The sequence below is a fragment of the Marmota marmota genome, unplaced genomic scaffold (genome assembly GCF_001458135.2).
Source record: "Marmota marmota marmota unplaced genomic scaffold, marMar, whole genome shotgun sequence".
In the NCBI taxonomy this organism is placed as follows: Eukaryota; Metazoa; Chordata; class Mammalia; order Rodentia; family Sciuridae; genus Marmota; species Marmota marmota.
The window spans coordinates 1879574-1898383 of NW_026000108.1; the positions used below are offsets into that span (position 1 = coordinate 1879574).

General features: G+C 43.7%; 2 protein-coding genes across 4 annotated transcripts in view; both read left to right on the forward strand.

The window, feature by feature from the left end:
• Cfap99 (cilia and flagella associated protein 99) overlaps positions 1-362 on the forward strand; it is a 41655-nt gene extending 41293 nt beyond the window's left edge. Inside the window, exon 17 of the mRNA XM_048783968.1 lies at positions 344-362. Coding sequence (XP_048639925.1) covers positions 344-362 — 19 coding nt within the window. The remainder of the gene's footprint in view (positions 1-343) is intronic.
• The window catches only part of Rnf4 (ring finger protein 4), a 31341-nt gene that overhangs the window by 571 nt on the left and 11960 nt on the right, over positions 1-18810 (forward strand). For 2 of the 3 annotated variants that reach the window (XM_015481887.2, XM_015481889.2), the window contains exons 2-4: positions 12182-12344; positions 15226-15340; positions 17019-17098. In XM_015481887.2, coding sequence (XP_015337373.1) covers positions 12336-12344; positions 15226-15340; positions 17019-17098 — 204 coding nt within the window. In that variant the 5' untranslated portion in view covers positions 12182-12335. Of the gene's footprint in view, positions 1-10772; positions 11418-12181; positions 12345-15225; positions 15341-17018; positions 17099-18810 lie in introns of those variants that run through there. The other variant, XM_015481888.2, reaches the window with a different exon arrangement.

Sequence of the window (18810 nt, forward strand, 5' to 3'; positions counted from 1 at the left end):
TGTGGGCCCCGAGGGTGCCCCGGAGAGGAGGTCCTCAGCCTCCGGGAGCGCTTCCCGGCCCGCCGGTGGTCGGAAGAGCGTGCGACTGTGAGGCCTGCGGCCCCGTGCGCGCCTCGGCCCGTCCCCTCCCTGGCGCGCCTGCCCACGGGTGTATGAAAGTCAGATTTTAAGACCCGAAACGATATTCCCCGTGAGCGTCCCTTGTTCACCGTTGGACCCTTTGAGGGAGGAGGGAAGAGGACAGAGTTAGGGCGAGCAGTTTTGTGGGTGTTTCAGTTTTTGTCTTAATCCTGGTCGGTGCCCACAGACGTTCAGTTTTCATTTCGTTCTGGTTCTGCATCAGGTTCCGGAGCCAGACCTAGGGCCTCATCTCTGCAACCTTGGAGCCCAGCTTAAGCTCCCCAAGTGGTTGGGGAGACTGAGGCCCAGAAAGGTGAGATGATCTGCCCAAGGTCACACAGCCAGCTGCTTGGCAGTAGACTGGGTCTGGTTCCTCATAGCATTGACTTTGATTTTTCACGTTTGTTTTTTTTTTTATGTATGGAGAGACCTTGGGTACAATTTTACATGATTTTGAGATGAAATGGGGACATGTGAGTGGAAAGACTATTGCTGTTGTTGGCTTTGTATTTGAACTTGAGCTTCCAACATTGATTCCAAAATGTTGCTTTAATATAGTCTTTATCCACTTTTTCTTAAATTATTATCCCTGAAAGGAGTGGTTTCAGTTTTCCTACTCACACCTGTGAAATTTCAGTGTGACATACTGTAGGTGTTTTTACCTACTGTGTGTATGTTTGTGCTTTATACATAAAATAAGGGTTTTTTTACTCTCTTTGAGAATTCATGCATTAATGCTCTGAGTTAGCACTATTTTGAGGTCTTTTGTGTGCAGAGCTTTTTGCTTGGAGTACAGCAGTGAACAACATAGGTCTAGTGACGGTCTTTCTGAAGCTGAAAGCATAGGAAATGGAAGTTCTTGCAGTTGAAATATAGATGATACAAGAAGTGTGGCAAGACGTGGAATTGGGAAGGCAAGCAGGAATCAGATGTGAAAAGTGTCTGGTGTGATAGTTTGTTCTATGGCAAAGAGGAATTTATCTTCTGTTGCCTGCATGGTTGGGTTGAATTTTAAACTGGGAAGTAATACAGGTAGAACTATATTTAAGAAAAATTACTGCTGAAGCTGGACAAGACACGTGGTTTTGTAGCCAGGTCCAGTGGTGCAGGCCTGCAATCCCAGGTACATGGGAGACTAAAGCTGGAGAATCACTTGAGCCCAGGAGTTAGAGGCCAGCCTGGACAGTGTAACAAGATCTTTGTCTTAAAATAATAATAATAATAATAATTAATAAATAAATAAATAAATAAAGGTCTTGGGACCAGTTAGAAAGAGACAGGATTTGGGGAGACTGTCACTGTGGCAGTTCTTCACTAGGTTTGTTTATTTAGTTTTTATATACTGGGGATTGAATCCAGGGGTATTTTGCCACTGAGCCACATCCCCAGCCCTTTTCATTTATTTGAGACAGGATCTCACTAAGTTGCTTAGGGCCTTGCTAAATTGCTGAGGCTGGCCTTGAACTTGCTATCCTGCTTCAGCTTCCTGAGTGGATGGTATTACAGGCATGTGACCCTACTCCAGCTTTCACTTGTTAGCAAGGGCTGGAGATATAGCTTCATTGGTAGAGTGTTTGCCTCACATGCATAAGGCCTGGCTTCGATCCTAGCACCACCAAAAAAAAAAGTTTGTTAGCAAAGCCCATATATATGGCTTGTAGTCTGAACCCCACCAATGTCTGGAAAAGATTTGGGGTGCTACTCGGTAAAAAAAAATGTGCACAAGGGCTGGGGTTGTGGCTCAGGGGTAAAGCGCTTCTTAGCATGTGGGAGGCCCTGGGTTTGATCCTCAGCACCACATAAAAATAAATAAAACAAAGGTATTATGTCCAACTACAACTAAAACAATTTTTTAAAAAATGTGCACAAAAGTAATTAGTCCATGTGCTATATTTTCAGAAAGTTGATTCTTAATGCCTACATTGTATTCTCAAAGAATCTATTTGTTGTTCCTGAGTTTCCCCCTTCTCCCATTTCAGGAGGTAATTTTAGGGCCTTGGGTGTACCCTACCTGCTTCACCTCTTCTCTGTTGCTGTTTGGCATGGCAGTTTTCTTTGTAATCTTTATTAAAATTTGCCTCCTTTCTCAGCACCTTGTTGATGTCTGTTCTGGCTTCTTACTCTTACAAGTTAAAGATGTCTCAGGTAGAGGTATTTTCTCCTAATCTCTCTTAATGATATCTGTGTTTAAGTCTCCTTTTGTTTCTTGATGGTGACTGTATATGTTTTTGGTACCTGGGATTGAACTCTGAGCCACCTCCTCAGCCCTATTTTTTATTTATTTAGAGACAGGGTCTGAGTGTTGAGGGCCTCAGTCCTCCTGTCTTAGCCTCCCAAGCTGCTGGAATTATAGGCGTGCACCACCACACCTGGCTGTGGCTTTTTTTTTTTGGTGGTAGTAGTGCTGGAGGTCGAACCCAGTGCCTCACACTTGGGAGGCAAGCACTCTACCTCTGAGCCACAACCCCAGCCCTGTGACTGTATTTTTACTTGGGCTATAAGGCTGTATTTTCCCCATCTTTGAAAAAAAATTTTTTTTTCCTCTCACAACACCCTTCCTGTTTCCAATTATGTGCCATCTCTTTCAAGCATCTAATGATTTTGATAATTTAATTGGTTATAAATTCAATGGGAAAAAATCTTATTTAGATTCTGTGCCAGGTGCTGAGGGAACTCCTGGTAAGTATTAAATTTAGAGGTATGTGTGTCGAATTAAGGGAGGACAGAAAAAGAAATAGGGAAATTAGGACTGGGAAGAGAGAGAAGTAACTTTTGAGGTAGTCCTTGAGGATGGATAGAAATTCCCTGGAGTGGCAGGACCCTTCTTGCCACTATATCAAATTATGTCATTCTGACAGGAAAGATCTAGAATACAGGTGCCTGATATCCAGGGTATCTGGGGTAAAAGGACACATGTCTATAACTGCAAATGGAGTCAGACGGTGAGAGGTGGGGAGTGAGGAGTGGCTTTATGACCTGAAGGACATATTCTGTGGGCAGTAGTTGTGATCTTTGGGAGCCCTTGCAGTATTATCTTTTGGAACCTGATGACTTTTGAGTTTTCTTGTGAAGGTTAACTTCCTCAGGCCCATTTAGTGTTCTTTCTTATGCTCTTTGTTTACCCTAGGGGCCAATAACCATTGACTTGCTTTCCTTCTTTTTTGTTCTTTTTAGATACACATGACCGTAGAATGTAATTTTTTTTAGTTGTAGATGGATCCAATATCTTTGTTTATTTTTAATGTGGTGCTGAGATTCAAACCCAGTGCCTCATGCATGCAAGGCAAGTGATCTACCACTGAGCTACAATCCCAGTCACCGTTTTATTTTGACATGTTGCACAGATATAGATTATGGTTTATTCTAATTCTGTTCTTGGGGTTGTACATGATGTGGACCTAACTTTGGTTGTGTAGTCATATACAAGGATAGGAAAGTTATGTCTAATTAATTCTACTGTCTTTTTTTTTTTTTTAGAGAGAGAATTTTTTTAATATTTATTTTTCAGTTTTCGGCGGACACAACATCTTTATTTGATCTTTATGTGATGCTGAGGATCGAACCCAGCATGCCAGGCGAGTGCGTCACTGCTTGAGCCACATCCCCAGCCCCTATCTACTGTCTTTTCTATTCCCCTCCCTGCTCCCTTCCCTTCATTCCCTTTTGTCCAATCCAGTGGACTTCTGTTCTTTCCCTCCCCACCCTCCCTTGTGGGTTAGCATCCACATATTAGAACATTTGGCCTCTGGTTTTTGGGGACTGGCTTATTTCATTTAGCATGATATTTTCCAATTCCATCCTTTTTAAAAAAAAATATTTATTCTTAAGTTTTAGGTGGACACAGTATCTTCATTTTACATTTATGTGGTGCTGAGGATGGAACCCAGTGCCTCATGCATGCTAGGCGAGCACTCTACCACTGAACCACAGCACCAGCCCCAATATTCTCTCTTTGTATACCACAATAGTCTGTTGTGTATGTATGCCTCATTTTCTTTATCCATTGATCTGCTGAAAGACACCTAGGTTGGTTCTATAGCTTAGGTATTGTGAATTGAGCTGTGTCACTGTAATATGCTGATTTCAAGTCTTGTGAGTATAAACCAAGCAGTGGTAATACTGGGGTCAAATGGTTTCATTGCTAGTTTTCTGAGGAGTCTCCATACTGCTTTCTAGTATGGTTGTACCAATTTACAGTCCCATCAGTAATGTATAAGTGAACTTTCCCCCCACTCACTTGCTGACATTTATTGTTACTTATATTCTTGATAATTGCCATTCTGACTGGAGTGAGATGGAATTTTAATATTTTTTAGTTATAGACAGATGCAATATCTTTATTTTCAGTGTAGTTTTAATTTGCATTTCTCTAATTGCTAGAGATGTTCAACATTTTTTCATATATTTTTTGACCATTAGTATTTCTTCTGTGAAGTGCTTGCTCAGTTCCTTTGTCCATTTATTGATGGGGTTATTTGTTTTTTGGGTGTTAAGTTTTCCTATTAGGCGCAGAGTCTCTGGTCTAATGCTTAGATCCTTGATCCACTTTGAGTTTTGTGCAGGGTGAGAGATAGGGGTTCAATTTTGTTCTACATATGATTTCCATTTTTCCTAAAGAGGCTGTCTTTTCTCCAATGTATTTTATGGCGCCTTTATCTAGTATGACTGTATTTATGTGAGCGTGTCTCCATATCTTCTGTTCTGTTGGTCTTTTTTTTTTTTTAAATATTTATTTATTTTTTTTAGTTTTTGGCGGACACAACATCTTCGTTTGTATGTGGTGCTGAGGATCGAACCCAGGTCGCACGCATGCCAGGCGAGCACGCTACCGCTTGAGCCACATCCCCAGCCCTGTTCTGTTGGTCTTAATATTTGTTTTTGTGCTAGTACACGCCATTTTTGTTACTATAGCTCTGTAGTATAATTTAAGGCCTGGTATTGTGATGCCTCCTGTAACACTTTTCTTGGTAAGGATGGCTTTGGCTATTCTGGGCCTCTTATTTTTCCAAATGAATTTCATGGCTGCTTTTCCTATTTCTATGAAGAACGTCATTGGAATTTTAATAGGAATTGCATTAAATCTGTATAGTGTTTTTTGGTACTGTGGCCATTTTGACTATTAATTCTGCCTATCCAAGAACATAGGAGATCTTTCCATTTTCTGAGGTCATCTTCAATTTCTTTCTTTAGTGTTCGGTAGTTTTCATTGTAGAGGTCTTTCACTTTTTAGAACCCAAGGTTTTTGTTTTTGTTTTGAGGCTATTGTGAATGGTATAGTTTTCCTGATTTCTCTTTCAGCTGATTGTCATTGGTGTACAGGAATGCAATTGATTTATGGGTGTTAGTTTTATACCCTGCTACTTTGCTGACTTTGTGAGTTCTAGAAGCTTTCTGGTAAAGTTTTTTGGGTCTTCTAAATATAGAATGATGTTATCAGCAAATAAGTATAGTTTGAGCTTTTTTTTTTTTCTATTCATAGCCCTTTAATTGAAGAGGTCTGGGTTAGAACTTCTGTCATAGCTCATAAGCAAGGGTGCTGCATCTCACTGTCAAGATCAATGTCCCTAGAACTGGGTTTGGCTAGCCCATAAGTGACAGCATATATGTATTCATTAGCTAGCCTCCATATGAATGTGACTGACAGTCGGAGGGATGGCCTGTGCTGAGGAGCTCTGGGGCAGTTCCATTTAGATCAGTCCGCCTCTGGTGCACTCTTGAGGGAATTCCCACTATGGGACACTGCTTAGCTGCTTTCTGCTAATCTGGGTTTAAGAATTGGATTTGGAAGCTTCTGACCACTACCTACACCACTCCATATGTCTTCTCACTTCCAGTCCAAATGACCTCAGGCTCAAGATACATAGAGGCAGCTAAGCTTCCTAGCTGGCCTTTTCTTGCTTGGTGCCTTCAGCACTGGGGCAGGCAACACACCCACGTCTTGTGAGTTTTGTGGCAAGGTCAAGTGACCTTGGGCTCTGGGGAAAGATGGGAGGTTGTTGATGAGCTCCCACACCTGAGGCAGTTTTGAGCTCTGAAGAAGTAGATCCTTAGGGTTCCTTCATCATGTTACCCTTTCTCCTAGCTCCCAGGAATTACCTCATTTTATCAGGCTTCCAGAGCACAAACCACATTAGCCCAAAGATGGGAAGGTTCTGTGGCTTTCATGCTCCTTTTAGGCCTCTGGGGATTTGAGCTGTGGCCTGATTGCTGATGGGGCTTGATCAGGCTCATGACATAAATTCATGGGAGACCTGATTACCCAGTATAAAGAACATGCCTCATTCTCCAAGCATAGTGTACTACTATTTGCTTTGACCAAATTCATTCATCTCATCCCTGCAAAAATCTCAAGAGAGCTAGAAGCAGTATTGCATGCATATAATCCCAGCAGCTGGCTCAAGAGAGACCAGTGTTCAAGGCCCTTAACACCATGGTGGGTGTGTTTTTATTGTTGTTGTTGTTTGTGTGTGTGTGTTTTTTAAATCGTATATAGACAGCCCTTTATATTCATGGAATCTGAATCTCTATATTAAACCAATTGAATTGAAATACCTGGGAGGGTGGGAATATAGCTCAGCCTAGAGCTCACCATGGGTTAGGATCCCTAGCACTACAAAAAGTAAGGGGTTGGGAATGTTTATGCTGAGTATATACCATTATTTTTAATCTTGCCATTTTTCTTATTTGTATGTACAAATATATATATTTTAAACTATGTATCTTAAATATATTTTGTTGGAACATTATAATTATAGGTAATAGTGGGATTCGTTGTTACATTCTTGTTCGTGTATACAGCATAACAATGAAATTTGGTCAGTTTTGTTCCCCAGTGTCTCCCTTTCCCTTTCCTCCTCCCTCCCACTGGTTGTCTTCCTCTAATCTGCTGGTCTCCTTTTTATTTTCATGGGATTTCCTCTTTACCTTTTCCTTTTTTTTTTTTTTTTTTCATCTCTAACTTAAACATCTGACCCTGATTTTTATTTTTATTTATTGTGGTGCTAGGGACTGAACCCAGGGGTGCTTTACCACTGGGCAACATCCCCAGCCCTTTTTATTTATTTATTTATTTTTTTAATAATTATTTTTTAGTTGTAGTTGTCAGTACCTTTATTTTTTTTATGTGATGCTGAGAATCGAACCCAGGGCCTTGCACGTGCTAGGCAAGCGCTCTACCACTGAGCCACAACCCCAGCCCCCTTTTTTGTTTTTTGAGACAGGGTCTCCCTAAGTTGCTGAGGCTGTCCTGGAACTTGTGGTCCCCCTGCCTCTCCCTTCCAGATCACTAGGATTGCAGATGTGTACCACTGCACCAGGCCACTGAAACTACTACTAATATAGTATTCACATTGTATTATAAGCAACAGAGATAATTTGAGGTATGTGGGAATGTGTATGTAGGTTATATTGCAAATACTGCCTGAGCACAGGTGGATTTTGGTATTTGCAAGGGGGTCCTTAGTCTAACAATCAAGAAGCTTGTATTTTTCTTGAATACTAAGGTGTGGTTATTGGTGTGACAGGGGCATCAGAGTTCCATTTAAGAAGCTTTGAAAGTTATTGGCAGTTTTAATGTTCACATCTAGTGCGTAGGAGACTGGACTTTGCTGATAGCTGAATTTCTGACGCTGTTTACAAAAGCAATCGAGCCATGCAGTCTTTATAGTATTCTTTCTCTTTAACATATGTTCTATAATTCTGCTTTTGAAATTCCACGGAGAGGGCTGGGGCTATAGCTCAGCGGTAAAGCGCCTCCCTCACGTGTGGGGCACTGGGTTAGATCCTCAGCACCACACAAAAAAAATAAAGATATTGTGTCCATCTGCAACTAAAAAAAAAATCCATCTAGAGAGAGTTAAAATGGGAATGATCAGAAGTTTGTGGCTTATAAAAGGAAGACATGAGCCAGGCAGTTGGAACCAGCCAATACCCAGTCGGTCACTGATTTGTCAGGATTTCCTTAATGGTGTTCTGTAGGATTTGACCTCTAGGCTTTTACAACACCATCAAAAAGAACTTACCCTGATCAGCTTGTCCAAACTCAAAGGAGACTTAGGCCTTGTATCCAGATAACCCCTTATGAGTTCACAGTGGGACTGCTTTATGATTGCAACACAGAAGGAATGACCTGGTACCTGGGCTCCTTCCCCCACCCCTCAACCCCCACATGGGAAATGAACAAGGAGTCACTTGGCTAGTGTGGATAGAGCCAGAACAGGGGAGTTATGGTTCTGATTTTCAGTAGATGATTCAGATGCTGCTGCTCTGGCATGGTTTGAGGGCTCTGTGCCTGTTGCAGGACTGGGCTAGACCTAGAGCTTCTTGTTGAGAACATCTCATTGTGCTTTATTCCGTTTCTGTTGTGCCCCTACCCCAGACCCTGTCTCTGACTTCCTTTCTTTGCTCTTGGGAATATAGTAGTATGAGATTTACTAGTAGAATCTGGTTCCAGTCTAACATTTCCTGTTTTCTGCTTGCCTTACAGTCTGTTTCTAGCCTTTATGCAGGTCACACTGCTGTGCACATGATGGCTATACAGTCAACAAATGTACGTGATGAATATGCATATGGTTATGTCACGTTTCTCCTAGAGTGTGGGGAGGGCATCATTGTAAGTGACCATGATTGTTGTGTTGAAAAAAATGAAAATCTGTCAGAACATAGAAAGCCCGAGAGCTCTCTGGTTGCCATCTGGTAGTCCCATTTCTCTCTCCTGTACTCTGCTACTGCCTCTGAGTCATGCCACTTTCTTCTACTCTGGTTCCTGAGTCTCCTTCCTGGTCTACATTCTGATTTGTTCAATCTTCCATCTGCCCTCTCAGCACACAGGTGACACAGTCTCTCTAAATGAAGATCTTTATTCATTGTTGCTAGCATAAAGCTTTAAATGCCCTGACCTTAGGGTGTGTGGTTTATGAGGGTTGTTATGATTTGAACACTGTCAGCCTTTGCTGTCTTCAGTTTTCCCGCACTCCATCCTTCTGGGGCATCCTTCCTCCCTCTAATCATCCCACCCACCTACTTAATTCCTTGACTTGCTCCTCACTGTAGGCCTCAAATGCCATATGGCCTCCTCTGGCCTTCCTGTTTGATCTTTAGTACAATTTGGTCTTGGAACATGACCTCTTTGCTCTTGCTTTCATCTGGCTTGCTCCCCAGTGTTCAACATCCTGTACTAAGCTCACTAGCTTTCTTTTAGACACCACCCCCACCCTGTGCATCTTCCAAGGTGTTCATTGCTTTTTTCCTCCTTGAAACTCGTACAGAGTAGGTTGTTGGTTGCTTAGTCTGCAGTGATGGGTCAAAACTAGGGCCTTTGAGTGCCAGGTAAGTGCTCTACCACTGAGCTACATCCCTAGCTCTACAAATGCTGGGTTTTGTCTAAATGGATATCCACGTTCTCCTACCTTTGTTTCTGGCTTTTTAATTCTCTTTCAGGATCTTCTTTCTCTACCTCCCTCCCTCCCTAGACATTCACATGTTCTGAAATCTCTGACCCCAGTTCTACCATTTGAGTTTTTCTGTCCATCTTTGGACCATTCCACCAGAATTTCTCATATCCAGCATTGCTAACATTAAAGCTACCCTCAGCAACTCTTTCTTTTCTGCCTTCTCTCATTTAGGTCTATGGTGTCACTCTGTTGCAGAATAACTAGCTAGATACCCTGGCATGAGTGTTTCTCTCCCACCCTCACAGCTTTAGGAATTCTGGCATTTAGCCTTCCTGATCATTCCCAGTTAGGAATAGCTACTGCTCTACTCCAGATCCTTTCTTAGCGATAAGGGCACTATCAGTTACCCATTTTCAACCCCTTTAATAAACATGAGAACCTCCTTGTATGAGATAGGGGAGGTAGGTACACAGTGGACAAAGCCCTATCAGATGAGGACATAGTGAGTGTCTTTAGAGTTGCCTCTGTACTAAAGAATGGTGGGCCCTTGTGCTGAGATGAAGGAAAGTTGGTGGAGAACCAGGTATAATAGAGGAAGGAAGAAGCAAGAGTTCCTTTTTAGACATACTAAATTCCCATGTTCCAGCCAGTCTAAGTGGAATATACCTGTAATCCCAGAGACTCGGGAGATTAAGGCAGTAGGATCCCAAGTTCAAGGCAAGCCTGGGCAGTTTGGCAAGACCCTGTCTCAAAATACAAATAAAAAGGGCTGGGAGGGGCTGAGGGTAGAATGCTGGTCTACCATGCACAAGGGGCTGAGAATGGGGGAGTAGCTCAGTGGTAAAGCACCCTGCATTCAGTTCCCAGCGCTAAATAAATAAGTAGAAATAATAATAAATTTCCATATTTCTGATTGTTTCTAGGACATCTCTAATTTGGCACTAAGGTAGTATTTAATTGCGTGGATTCTGGTGTTTACTAGTGTGGACTTTGGGCAAATTATTTCCCTCTTTTTAAATATTTTATTTTTTAGTTGTAGTTGGACACGATACCTCTATTTTATTTATTTATTTTCTTTTAAAGAGAGAGAATTTTAATATTTATTTATTTATTTATTTTTAGTTTTGGCGGACACAACATCTTTGTATGTGGTGCTGAGGATCGAACCCGGGCCGCACGCATGCCAGGCGAGCGCTCTACCGCTTGAGCCACATCCCCAGCCCCTCTATTTTATTTATTTATTTTTATGTGGTGCTGAGGATCAAACCCAGGGCCTCACACATACTAGGCGAGCACTCTATCACTGAGACACAAACCCAGCCCCTTAATTCCCTCTTGATCATCCTTACTTAGTTGCCTCTGTTTAAGAGAGTGACCATTATTGAGCCTGCTTTTTTACTCGGTGTAGTGCTCAGGATGAGGCAGTCCTTAGCATAGTGCCTTGCGTGGAAAAGTAATCTGTAATTTTCAGGTGTTGCTTGTTTTATTACCTGAGGGCTTTTGTCCCCTGTGTAGTCCAGAACCCTTTGGTTGATGAGATATCTTCCCCATGATCTTCTTCTATCTTGTTCTGCGGGGAATACCCTCTCCCCATTTGACTTCCTAGTAAAATTCAGCACTTGGGTAGGTCTTTCAAAGGCCAGTCTTCCAGCTTCATTGCCCTCTGATTCTGATGCCCACCATCCCTGAAAGAGAAAAACTGACTTGGAATGAATTATTGTGGAGCTATGAAGCTCCCAGGGAAGCCAGTGGTCTAGCTGGGCCTGTAAGGATTCCGGAGACTGGCTTCTGAGAGTGGTGATGGGCATGCAGGCAAGGCCAGGCACAAGATGCATCTTCAACAGCAATATTTGAAAATCTAAATATCAATGCAGTGAGAGGCAAGAGGCTTATGGAGCATCCAAGGTATGTGCATCCCGTCATTCCCCATTGCTCAGTAGGCATCTCTCCCTTCTTCTCTGGGAAGACATTTGTGTTGGATTCTTTTTAATTTTGAAGATACATCACTGAGGTGGACAAATGAGAGGAGGAAATCTTGTGTCATAGATGTAAGCTATTCTTGGGACCAGAAACATAAATAATGTGTGCATTAGAACCTAGGAATTATGGTGGATCTGGGACTGTCATATGTTCTGAGTAGTCTTGTGGAGCCTAAGGGGTGTTGGGAGCAAGATGGATGACCTTTTGTCTCCTCAGCTCATCTGTAGGGTAGACAGTGAAATTATAGAAAGAACCCAAGGCTCAGGACTTTTCTTGGCCTTGGAAGCTTTGTCCCTCCTGATTGCTGAGGTCAGGTATGTCATTCCTGACTCATTTTTTCCCCCAGGAATTAACACAGTGCTTTTGTTAGGGTTGCACAGACAAAAAGGGCAGGATGGGCTGGGGGGTATAGTTCAGTATGAGAGCACATGAGGCCCTGGGTTCAGTCCCCAACACACACACACAAAGAGAGATGGCATAATGGTTCTGATTGTAGCTTTGAGGTCAGGTATGCCATTTTCAGCAAGAATCCTTACTTCTGAAAATGAATATGGGATTAGTGACATAAATTGCATAAAGTGTTCAGCAGAGCACTTTGTGACAGGAAGGACTGGTGAATTAGTAAACTGAACTTTGTAATCAACAGTGTAGGTAGCAGCATTTATCAAGTTGATATCTTTGTTTTTCAGGACAGGACTCGAAGATACTGAAATCTGCCTGGCTCCAAATTCTTTTAAGCCAGAAGATGAGTAACCAGCGGGCATGAGAGGTTGAATATTCTACTTTGCTGCAAACCTGGGTAGAGATCACTTCCCTTTCTGTAGGTTGGAGCCAAGGATCATAATGAGTACAGTAAGTTTCATCAGCTCATGATTTTATTTTCAAACTAAGCAACTTCCTTATCCTTTGTGGCACATTGCAGAGAGAACTGTATAGGTGTTCTGGGTGATCCTGGATCTTCATGGAGTGTGTGCCGGGTCCTTCCCTTAGCTGCACCAACGGGCCCATCTTCAGCTGAGTTCCAGGTGTTGGGATGGTGCCCCCAGAACAGAAGGCTGAGGAGGAATGGCTTAAAATTCAAATATACTTTTTTTTTTAATCTTTATTTTATGTATTTATTTTTATGTAGTGCTGAGGATCGAACCCATGGCCTGGTACATACTAGACAAATGCTCTACTGCTGAGCCACAACCCAAGCCCAAACATCATACCTTTTTAAAAACTTTTTGAATTTTATTTTGAGACAGGGTCTCACCACATTGCCCAGGTTGGCTTGAATGTGTAATCCTCCTGTCTCCACCTTCCAGTGAGTAGTTGGGATGACAGATTATCCCACCATGCCTGGCTGAAACATCAAACCTTCTTGGCAGTGTGTCCTAGAAATATTAAGGCCCTTTGTGGTGTTTTGGTTATTTGCAACCCAGTTTTCTATTTTTCCTTCTACATTGTTTCTTTGTGTTCAACATGAACCTGACAGTAATAATCAAGTGGAAGTTTTCTTACGTACACTGGCCTGTGTTGATCAGTCATTGTAACTACTGTTTAGACTTTCATCGAACCTCCGAGGCAGCTCTGGTTCAGCATAACCCAGGTGTCACCTGGAGTCCCTTGAGCACAATAGAAGTTTGCCTGTGAAAGTCCCCTTGCTTACTTCCTGATGACAAAGCTGTCTCAAGGTTGCTCATGTTATCTAAATTCTGAACTGTTTTCTGAGATGCACTGACTTCCTTAGGGATAAACCAGATGTGAAACAGCCTCATCATCTCTTTCCAGACCCCAGAGGTGCTGCAAATGGCATTGTAAAGCTAAAGGGTGGTTAGGAGTAGGGTGAGGCTAAACAGGCAGCTCCTTCAGTGAACGGGTGACATGAGGTCTGTTCGGGTAATCTAGCCCTTTAGGTCCTTGCCTTCGATGCCTTTCTAACCAGCCCAGCCTACCCTTCCTGAGTCTCTAGGTCCACCCCCCTACCCCTGTAAAGGGTGAGTGACTTCCCACCTTGGTCCTTTATCTGTAGACTGCTGTCCTAGCCTACCTATAAGGAAATAGACATTCTAAACCTTACCTCTGAGGCCATATCTCTGTCCAGACAGGGAGGACAAAGCAAAGCAATATGGCCTTTATGAGGTCTTGTGAAGACATTGGTTAAGTTACAGTGTGAGTAACTTCTATAGTTGATTGGATGGTTCATTTTGGTTCATTTTCACCAAAAGCTCTGAGCTTTTACTAGTTCAGCTGGTACATTCTTAACCAGGACTAATGGGAGGTCAGAGAGGGGTATGTGTCTCCACAAATGCTCCAGGAGTACTGAGCTTGCCCTGAGATAACAAACCCCTTGACTCAACCCTGCTCTAAGTTGAGGTGGAGGAGAGAGAATCAGCCAGCCAGCCTACGAGGAAGTAGAGGATGGGTTTTTGAAAACTGAAGGAGTTGGTCAGGTGAAGAAGGGGAGGAGTGCACACCACGCTGGGATAGAGCCAAGGTTAAAGGCATGGATGGGGCCATGAGCGGCCAGGTTGTCCATGGCTGCTTTTGTACAGGTAGCTGGGTGGGTGAGATGGGAAACACATGGTACTTCAGAAGAAGGAGACTTTGAGGACAGCTCATGTGACCTGCTGGGCGCTAGAGTTCAACTGCAGTGGGAAAGGCAGCTTTCTTGAGACACAGAGCCACTATTGGGAATTTGAACTGCTCTGGGCTTGCCTGGGGATGGTGGGGATGGCCCTGGGCTGCACATCTGAAGGAAGGTGTTAAACCATCTGCTAAAACACAAATAGAATCAGGCTTATCTCTGCTGTCATGGTTGGGTTGGGTGATGGATATTCTTGGGTCTTGTGCATATCTCAGCTTTAATATAAGGTCCTTCTTGAATTTTCTGAGGTTGAATTCCTCTGGAAAGGCATACAGGATTGAGATCATACAGTTCTCATGTCATTTAGTCCTCACAGCAGCTCTGCAAAGCTAGGACTGGTGAGGAACTTCAGACTTAGTAGTGAAAAAGTGCCCCAGATGGCTCAGTATGAAGGACAGCAGGCCCAGTGGCAGTGAGAAGCACAACAGGGTAGAGGGGATTTGAGCCTGTAGAGCAAAGACTGGTTAGAGTGGTGTGGGGCAGGATAAACATTGACAGTCTCTGTAGGAGGTCTGTCCCCTGAAGCCGAAGAAGACTGTAGGAGGTTATTTTCTCAGATTGTCCTTTGAGGCCAGCTGGGTCAGAAACTACAGCCCAATATAGTGAAGGAAGGTGGGAAATGTCTGTGTTGGTAGGCAACAGAGTGCCTGTGTTAGAAGTCATATTTCCAAAGAAAGTCTAGCTTTCCACAGTGGATACAAACTGAAAGGGCAGGGAGGGGGGCATACGGCTAAAGTGTAGAACTCTTTCTTGCCTAGCACTTGCCAGGCCCTAGGTTCAATAGCCAGCACTGCCAAAAGAAAAAAGAAAGAAGTGAAACTCTGGAAACAAGTTTTTTATGCTAAGAAAACAAGGAACTGGGGGTGTATGTAGCTCAGTGGTAGAGTGTTTACCTATCCACTACAAAGAGGAAAAAAAAATTCTATTCATGTTTTGGATGACTCCTCTCTGTAGGCAGTCAGTATTCTCAAATCCCAAGTTTTAAAATCCACTCCAACCTCACATCTACACACTCCTAAATTGACCCATCCTGTGTTGACTTCAGTTCTTCTTGTCTGTCTAGCACTCATGGGACTATTTGTTTTTCCCCCTTGATACCCACAGAGAAAGCGTCGTGGTGGAACTGTAAATTCTAGACAAGCCCAGAAGCGAACTCGGGAGGCAGCTTCCACCCCTGAGATTTCCTTGGAAGCAGAACCCATAGAACTCGTGGAAACTGGTAAGTTGCCAGGCATCCCACAGCATGGTGTGCTGGGGTAGAGAAGGCATGGTGTGGTACAGGAGCACACGGGATGCATCTGGTCGGCACCCAGCACTGCTCCTGCCAGCCTTCAGGGATGACGCTAGTGCCTGAAACAGACTTCACCCACAGAATCAGTCAGTACCATAGAACTTGGGACTCTGACAGAGAGCACTATATGAGAATTAGTTGTTAGAATATCCTGTTAGTGATGGCAGAGGACCACAAGTTCAAAGTCAGCCTCAGCAACTTAGCCAGACCCTGTCTCAAATTAAAACAAAAAGGGCTGGAGGTATAGTTCAGTGGTAAAGGACCCTGGGTTCAATCTCCACTAAAAAAAAGAAAAGAAAGAGGGGCTGGGGTTGTGGCTCAGCGATAGAGCGCTTGCTTGCTCTGGGTTTGATCCTCAGCACCACATAAAAATACATAAACAAAATAAAGATGTTGTGTCCATGTATAACTAAAAAAAAATTAAAAAGAAAGAATGAGATCCTTTTGTACAGATTACTTTGTCTATCTATAACACATCATACCTATGTGTGATGGTGCTACATTATATTTTATTTTTGTGAAACTTTTTTAAGTGGTGCTAAGGACTGAACCCAGTGCCTCACATACGCTAGACAAGCACATCCCTAGCCCTTTTTCATGTGTAGAGAGGCAGAGTCTCACTGAGTTGCTTAGAGCTTCACAAAGTCGTTGAGGCTGGCTTTGAACTCGTGATCCTCCTGCCTCAGCCTCTCAAGCCACTGGGATTATAGGTGTGCACCACTTTGCCTGGCAGGAGTCTTAACCTCATGCCAGGCCTAGCAGTGCACACCTGGAATCCCAACTATTTAGGAGTCTGAGGCAAGTTTAAGGCCAGCCTTGGCAACTTAGCAAAATCCTATTTCAACATAAAGGGCTGCAGGTGTATCTCAGTGGTAAAACACCCCTGGATTCATCGCCAATACTGGGGTGGGAATAAAATCTTTTTTTTTTTTTAATATGTTTTTATGTGGTGCTGAGTATTGATCCCAGGGCCTTGTACATGCTAGGCGAGTGCTCTACAGCTGAGCCACAACCCAAGCCTCAGGGAATAGAATCTTTACCTCACACTCTTTACTGCTGATGGTAATTGGAAACAAATGGTTGTAAGNTTAGGCTACAAGGATAGCTAATGTTTTTTTTTTTTTTTTTTTTTGTATAAATGGAGGGGGTACTCTGCCCCTTGTTCCTACCTGCTAAATATAACTGCTAGTAACTGCTGTTGGGTTCGTGTCCTTCCTACTTAGTTCTGTACATCATACACACATCCCCCATATGTGCTAGGGGTCAGAAGGCAAGCTGCATAACTGGCCCAATCCAGTTTGGCGTGTTGGGGTTGACAGACGGCACCTTATTCTCCGCCCAGCTTGGGAGGAGTGAGGAGAGAAGCATCTCCTTCACTGCTGAAGCTTTACTAGGCATGGCAGGCGGGTGACACCCCACTTGGCAAAATGCTAGAAGTATATTTTTTGGCTGTTATTACAGAAAGGAATTGGCGCTTTGTGTAGGAAAGGAATATTTTAGATCAGTATAAGCCAATGCCATGTTCGTTACCATATTAATTGGGCTGGGGGGTTGGTTTACAGCCTTTCTTTCCTCCTAACACCTGTTGAAATGCTTTGTTTTGAAGCTGGAGATGAAATCGTGGACCTCACCTGTGAATCTTTAGAGCCTGTGGTGGTGGACCTGACTCACAATGACTCTATTGTGGTAAGTGTGTGGGAGTGAGATTGGCCATTTCTTGGCCTGCACTGGCACCTGAAGACCTTGGTTACATTCAGTGACTGGGCCCCAGAAGGAAAACTACTTGAGGAAAATCATCTGTTATGGCTTTGTTTCCTCTGGAGCATGGCTGTGGGTAGAAACTATAGCTCAGTAGTAGAGCACCTGCCTAGCGCCTGTGATCCCTGGCACTGAAAAAAAAAAATTGGTAGGGTTGTGTGGCCCTTAACCTTGCCACAGCTGGACACAGAAGCCATTTGGGGAGAATCTCAAGGTCCCACATGTCTTCAGTCCCTCATTCCACAGTTTACCCCAGCTTTGTGACCTTGTATATGTTGCTTGGCCTTATTTGCTTCATCCATAAAATGGGGATATTCTTGCCCATGTCAGTAGAGGATTGTGAAACTAAAAGAATCCCATATTCAAGTTCCTGGAATCTAGTGTGGTACCTAGTCAGTGTGAGCTCGGCACTGTCACTGGGAAATATCTCAAGTTTCAGAAGCAGTTGCCAGTTAACAAGGTCACAGGGGAAGTAAGTGTCCTGCCTGACCACCTGAAGCCTTGACTCTGTCCTGACTCTGGGGGTGGAGCCTGTGAGGCCAGCTGTGCCCTGTTCCCACAGCATAGTTACAGACTGGCAGAGAATGTGCATATCCCACATGTACAGAGAGAGGCCAGGTTTGGTCAGAGGACTTTAGAAATTAGTTCTGGTAGACTTGTCCCTGGTACACACCTGCGTGGGGGTCTGGTCAGCCCACTGTCCAGCATCCTAAGGGGAGATTTGCTTTTCTCCAGCATGTCACTAAGGCCTCTGATACTGTGTGCCAAGACTGCAATTTGTAAAGTGGAAGCAGCAGCACATTGAGCAGGTGTGTGGAAAGTACTGCCCATGAGTGCTGTGTGATCTAGGTGTGGAGTGCTAGTAACGGATTTCCCTTGGCCCTGGGGTCCACTGGTTTGAGAAATATCCTGGGTGGCTGATTCCACACCGTCACAACAGGTATATCACAAGGCATTGCTTCCCGACTTGTGGAACTTTATAATTGAGTCACACTAAGAAGCTTCAAGATTTCAGAAAAGAAAAGGCTGAGAGTAGGGAGCTGCCTTTATAGATGTAGAGTTTGGTCTTGGTACCACTGGGCTGTCCTGTTGTTATAACCCCTGCATCCTGCAAGGTCATGGGTAGACCCCAGGAGCTTTGGCTCGAAGTGGAGATGTGCTAGATCTATCTGAGATAGCAGGAGCTGGTGTGGCTCCAAGTGGCCCTCTCCCACCTGTGGGTTTCTGAGGTATGTGGGTATATTCAGCCTCAATGATGATTCTTGGGGAGGAGCATAATTTGGCATGTTGCCTGAAGCTATAGTGCCTTGCTGCTAATACTGGAAGGCTGAACCATGTCCTCAATTTATTTTTGTTTATTTATTTTTGTTCCCTTGAATACCCAAAAGTTCACTTGCAGTGTGCCTGGTCTATTCTCCCCCAGGCCTGAGGAGAGAGCTAGGATTCTGTCCCCAAGAAGATACTGGTTGGTTTCTATTTCATTTCCTCTGCCGTACCTTTGTTTTGCTTGATGACTGCTCTTGCTACCCGGGGCTCCTTACTCTGGCCATCCCCACTCCCAGTTAAGCTTTTGGAATCCTTCACAGTGGAGTGAGGGGAGCTGTTCTGGGAGTGACTGGATGACCAGAGGCAGGCTGTAG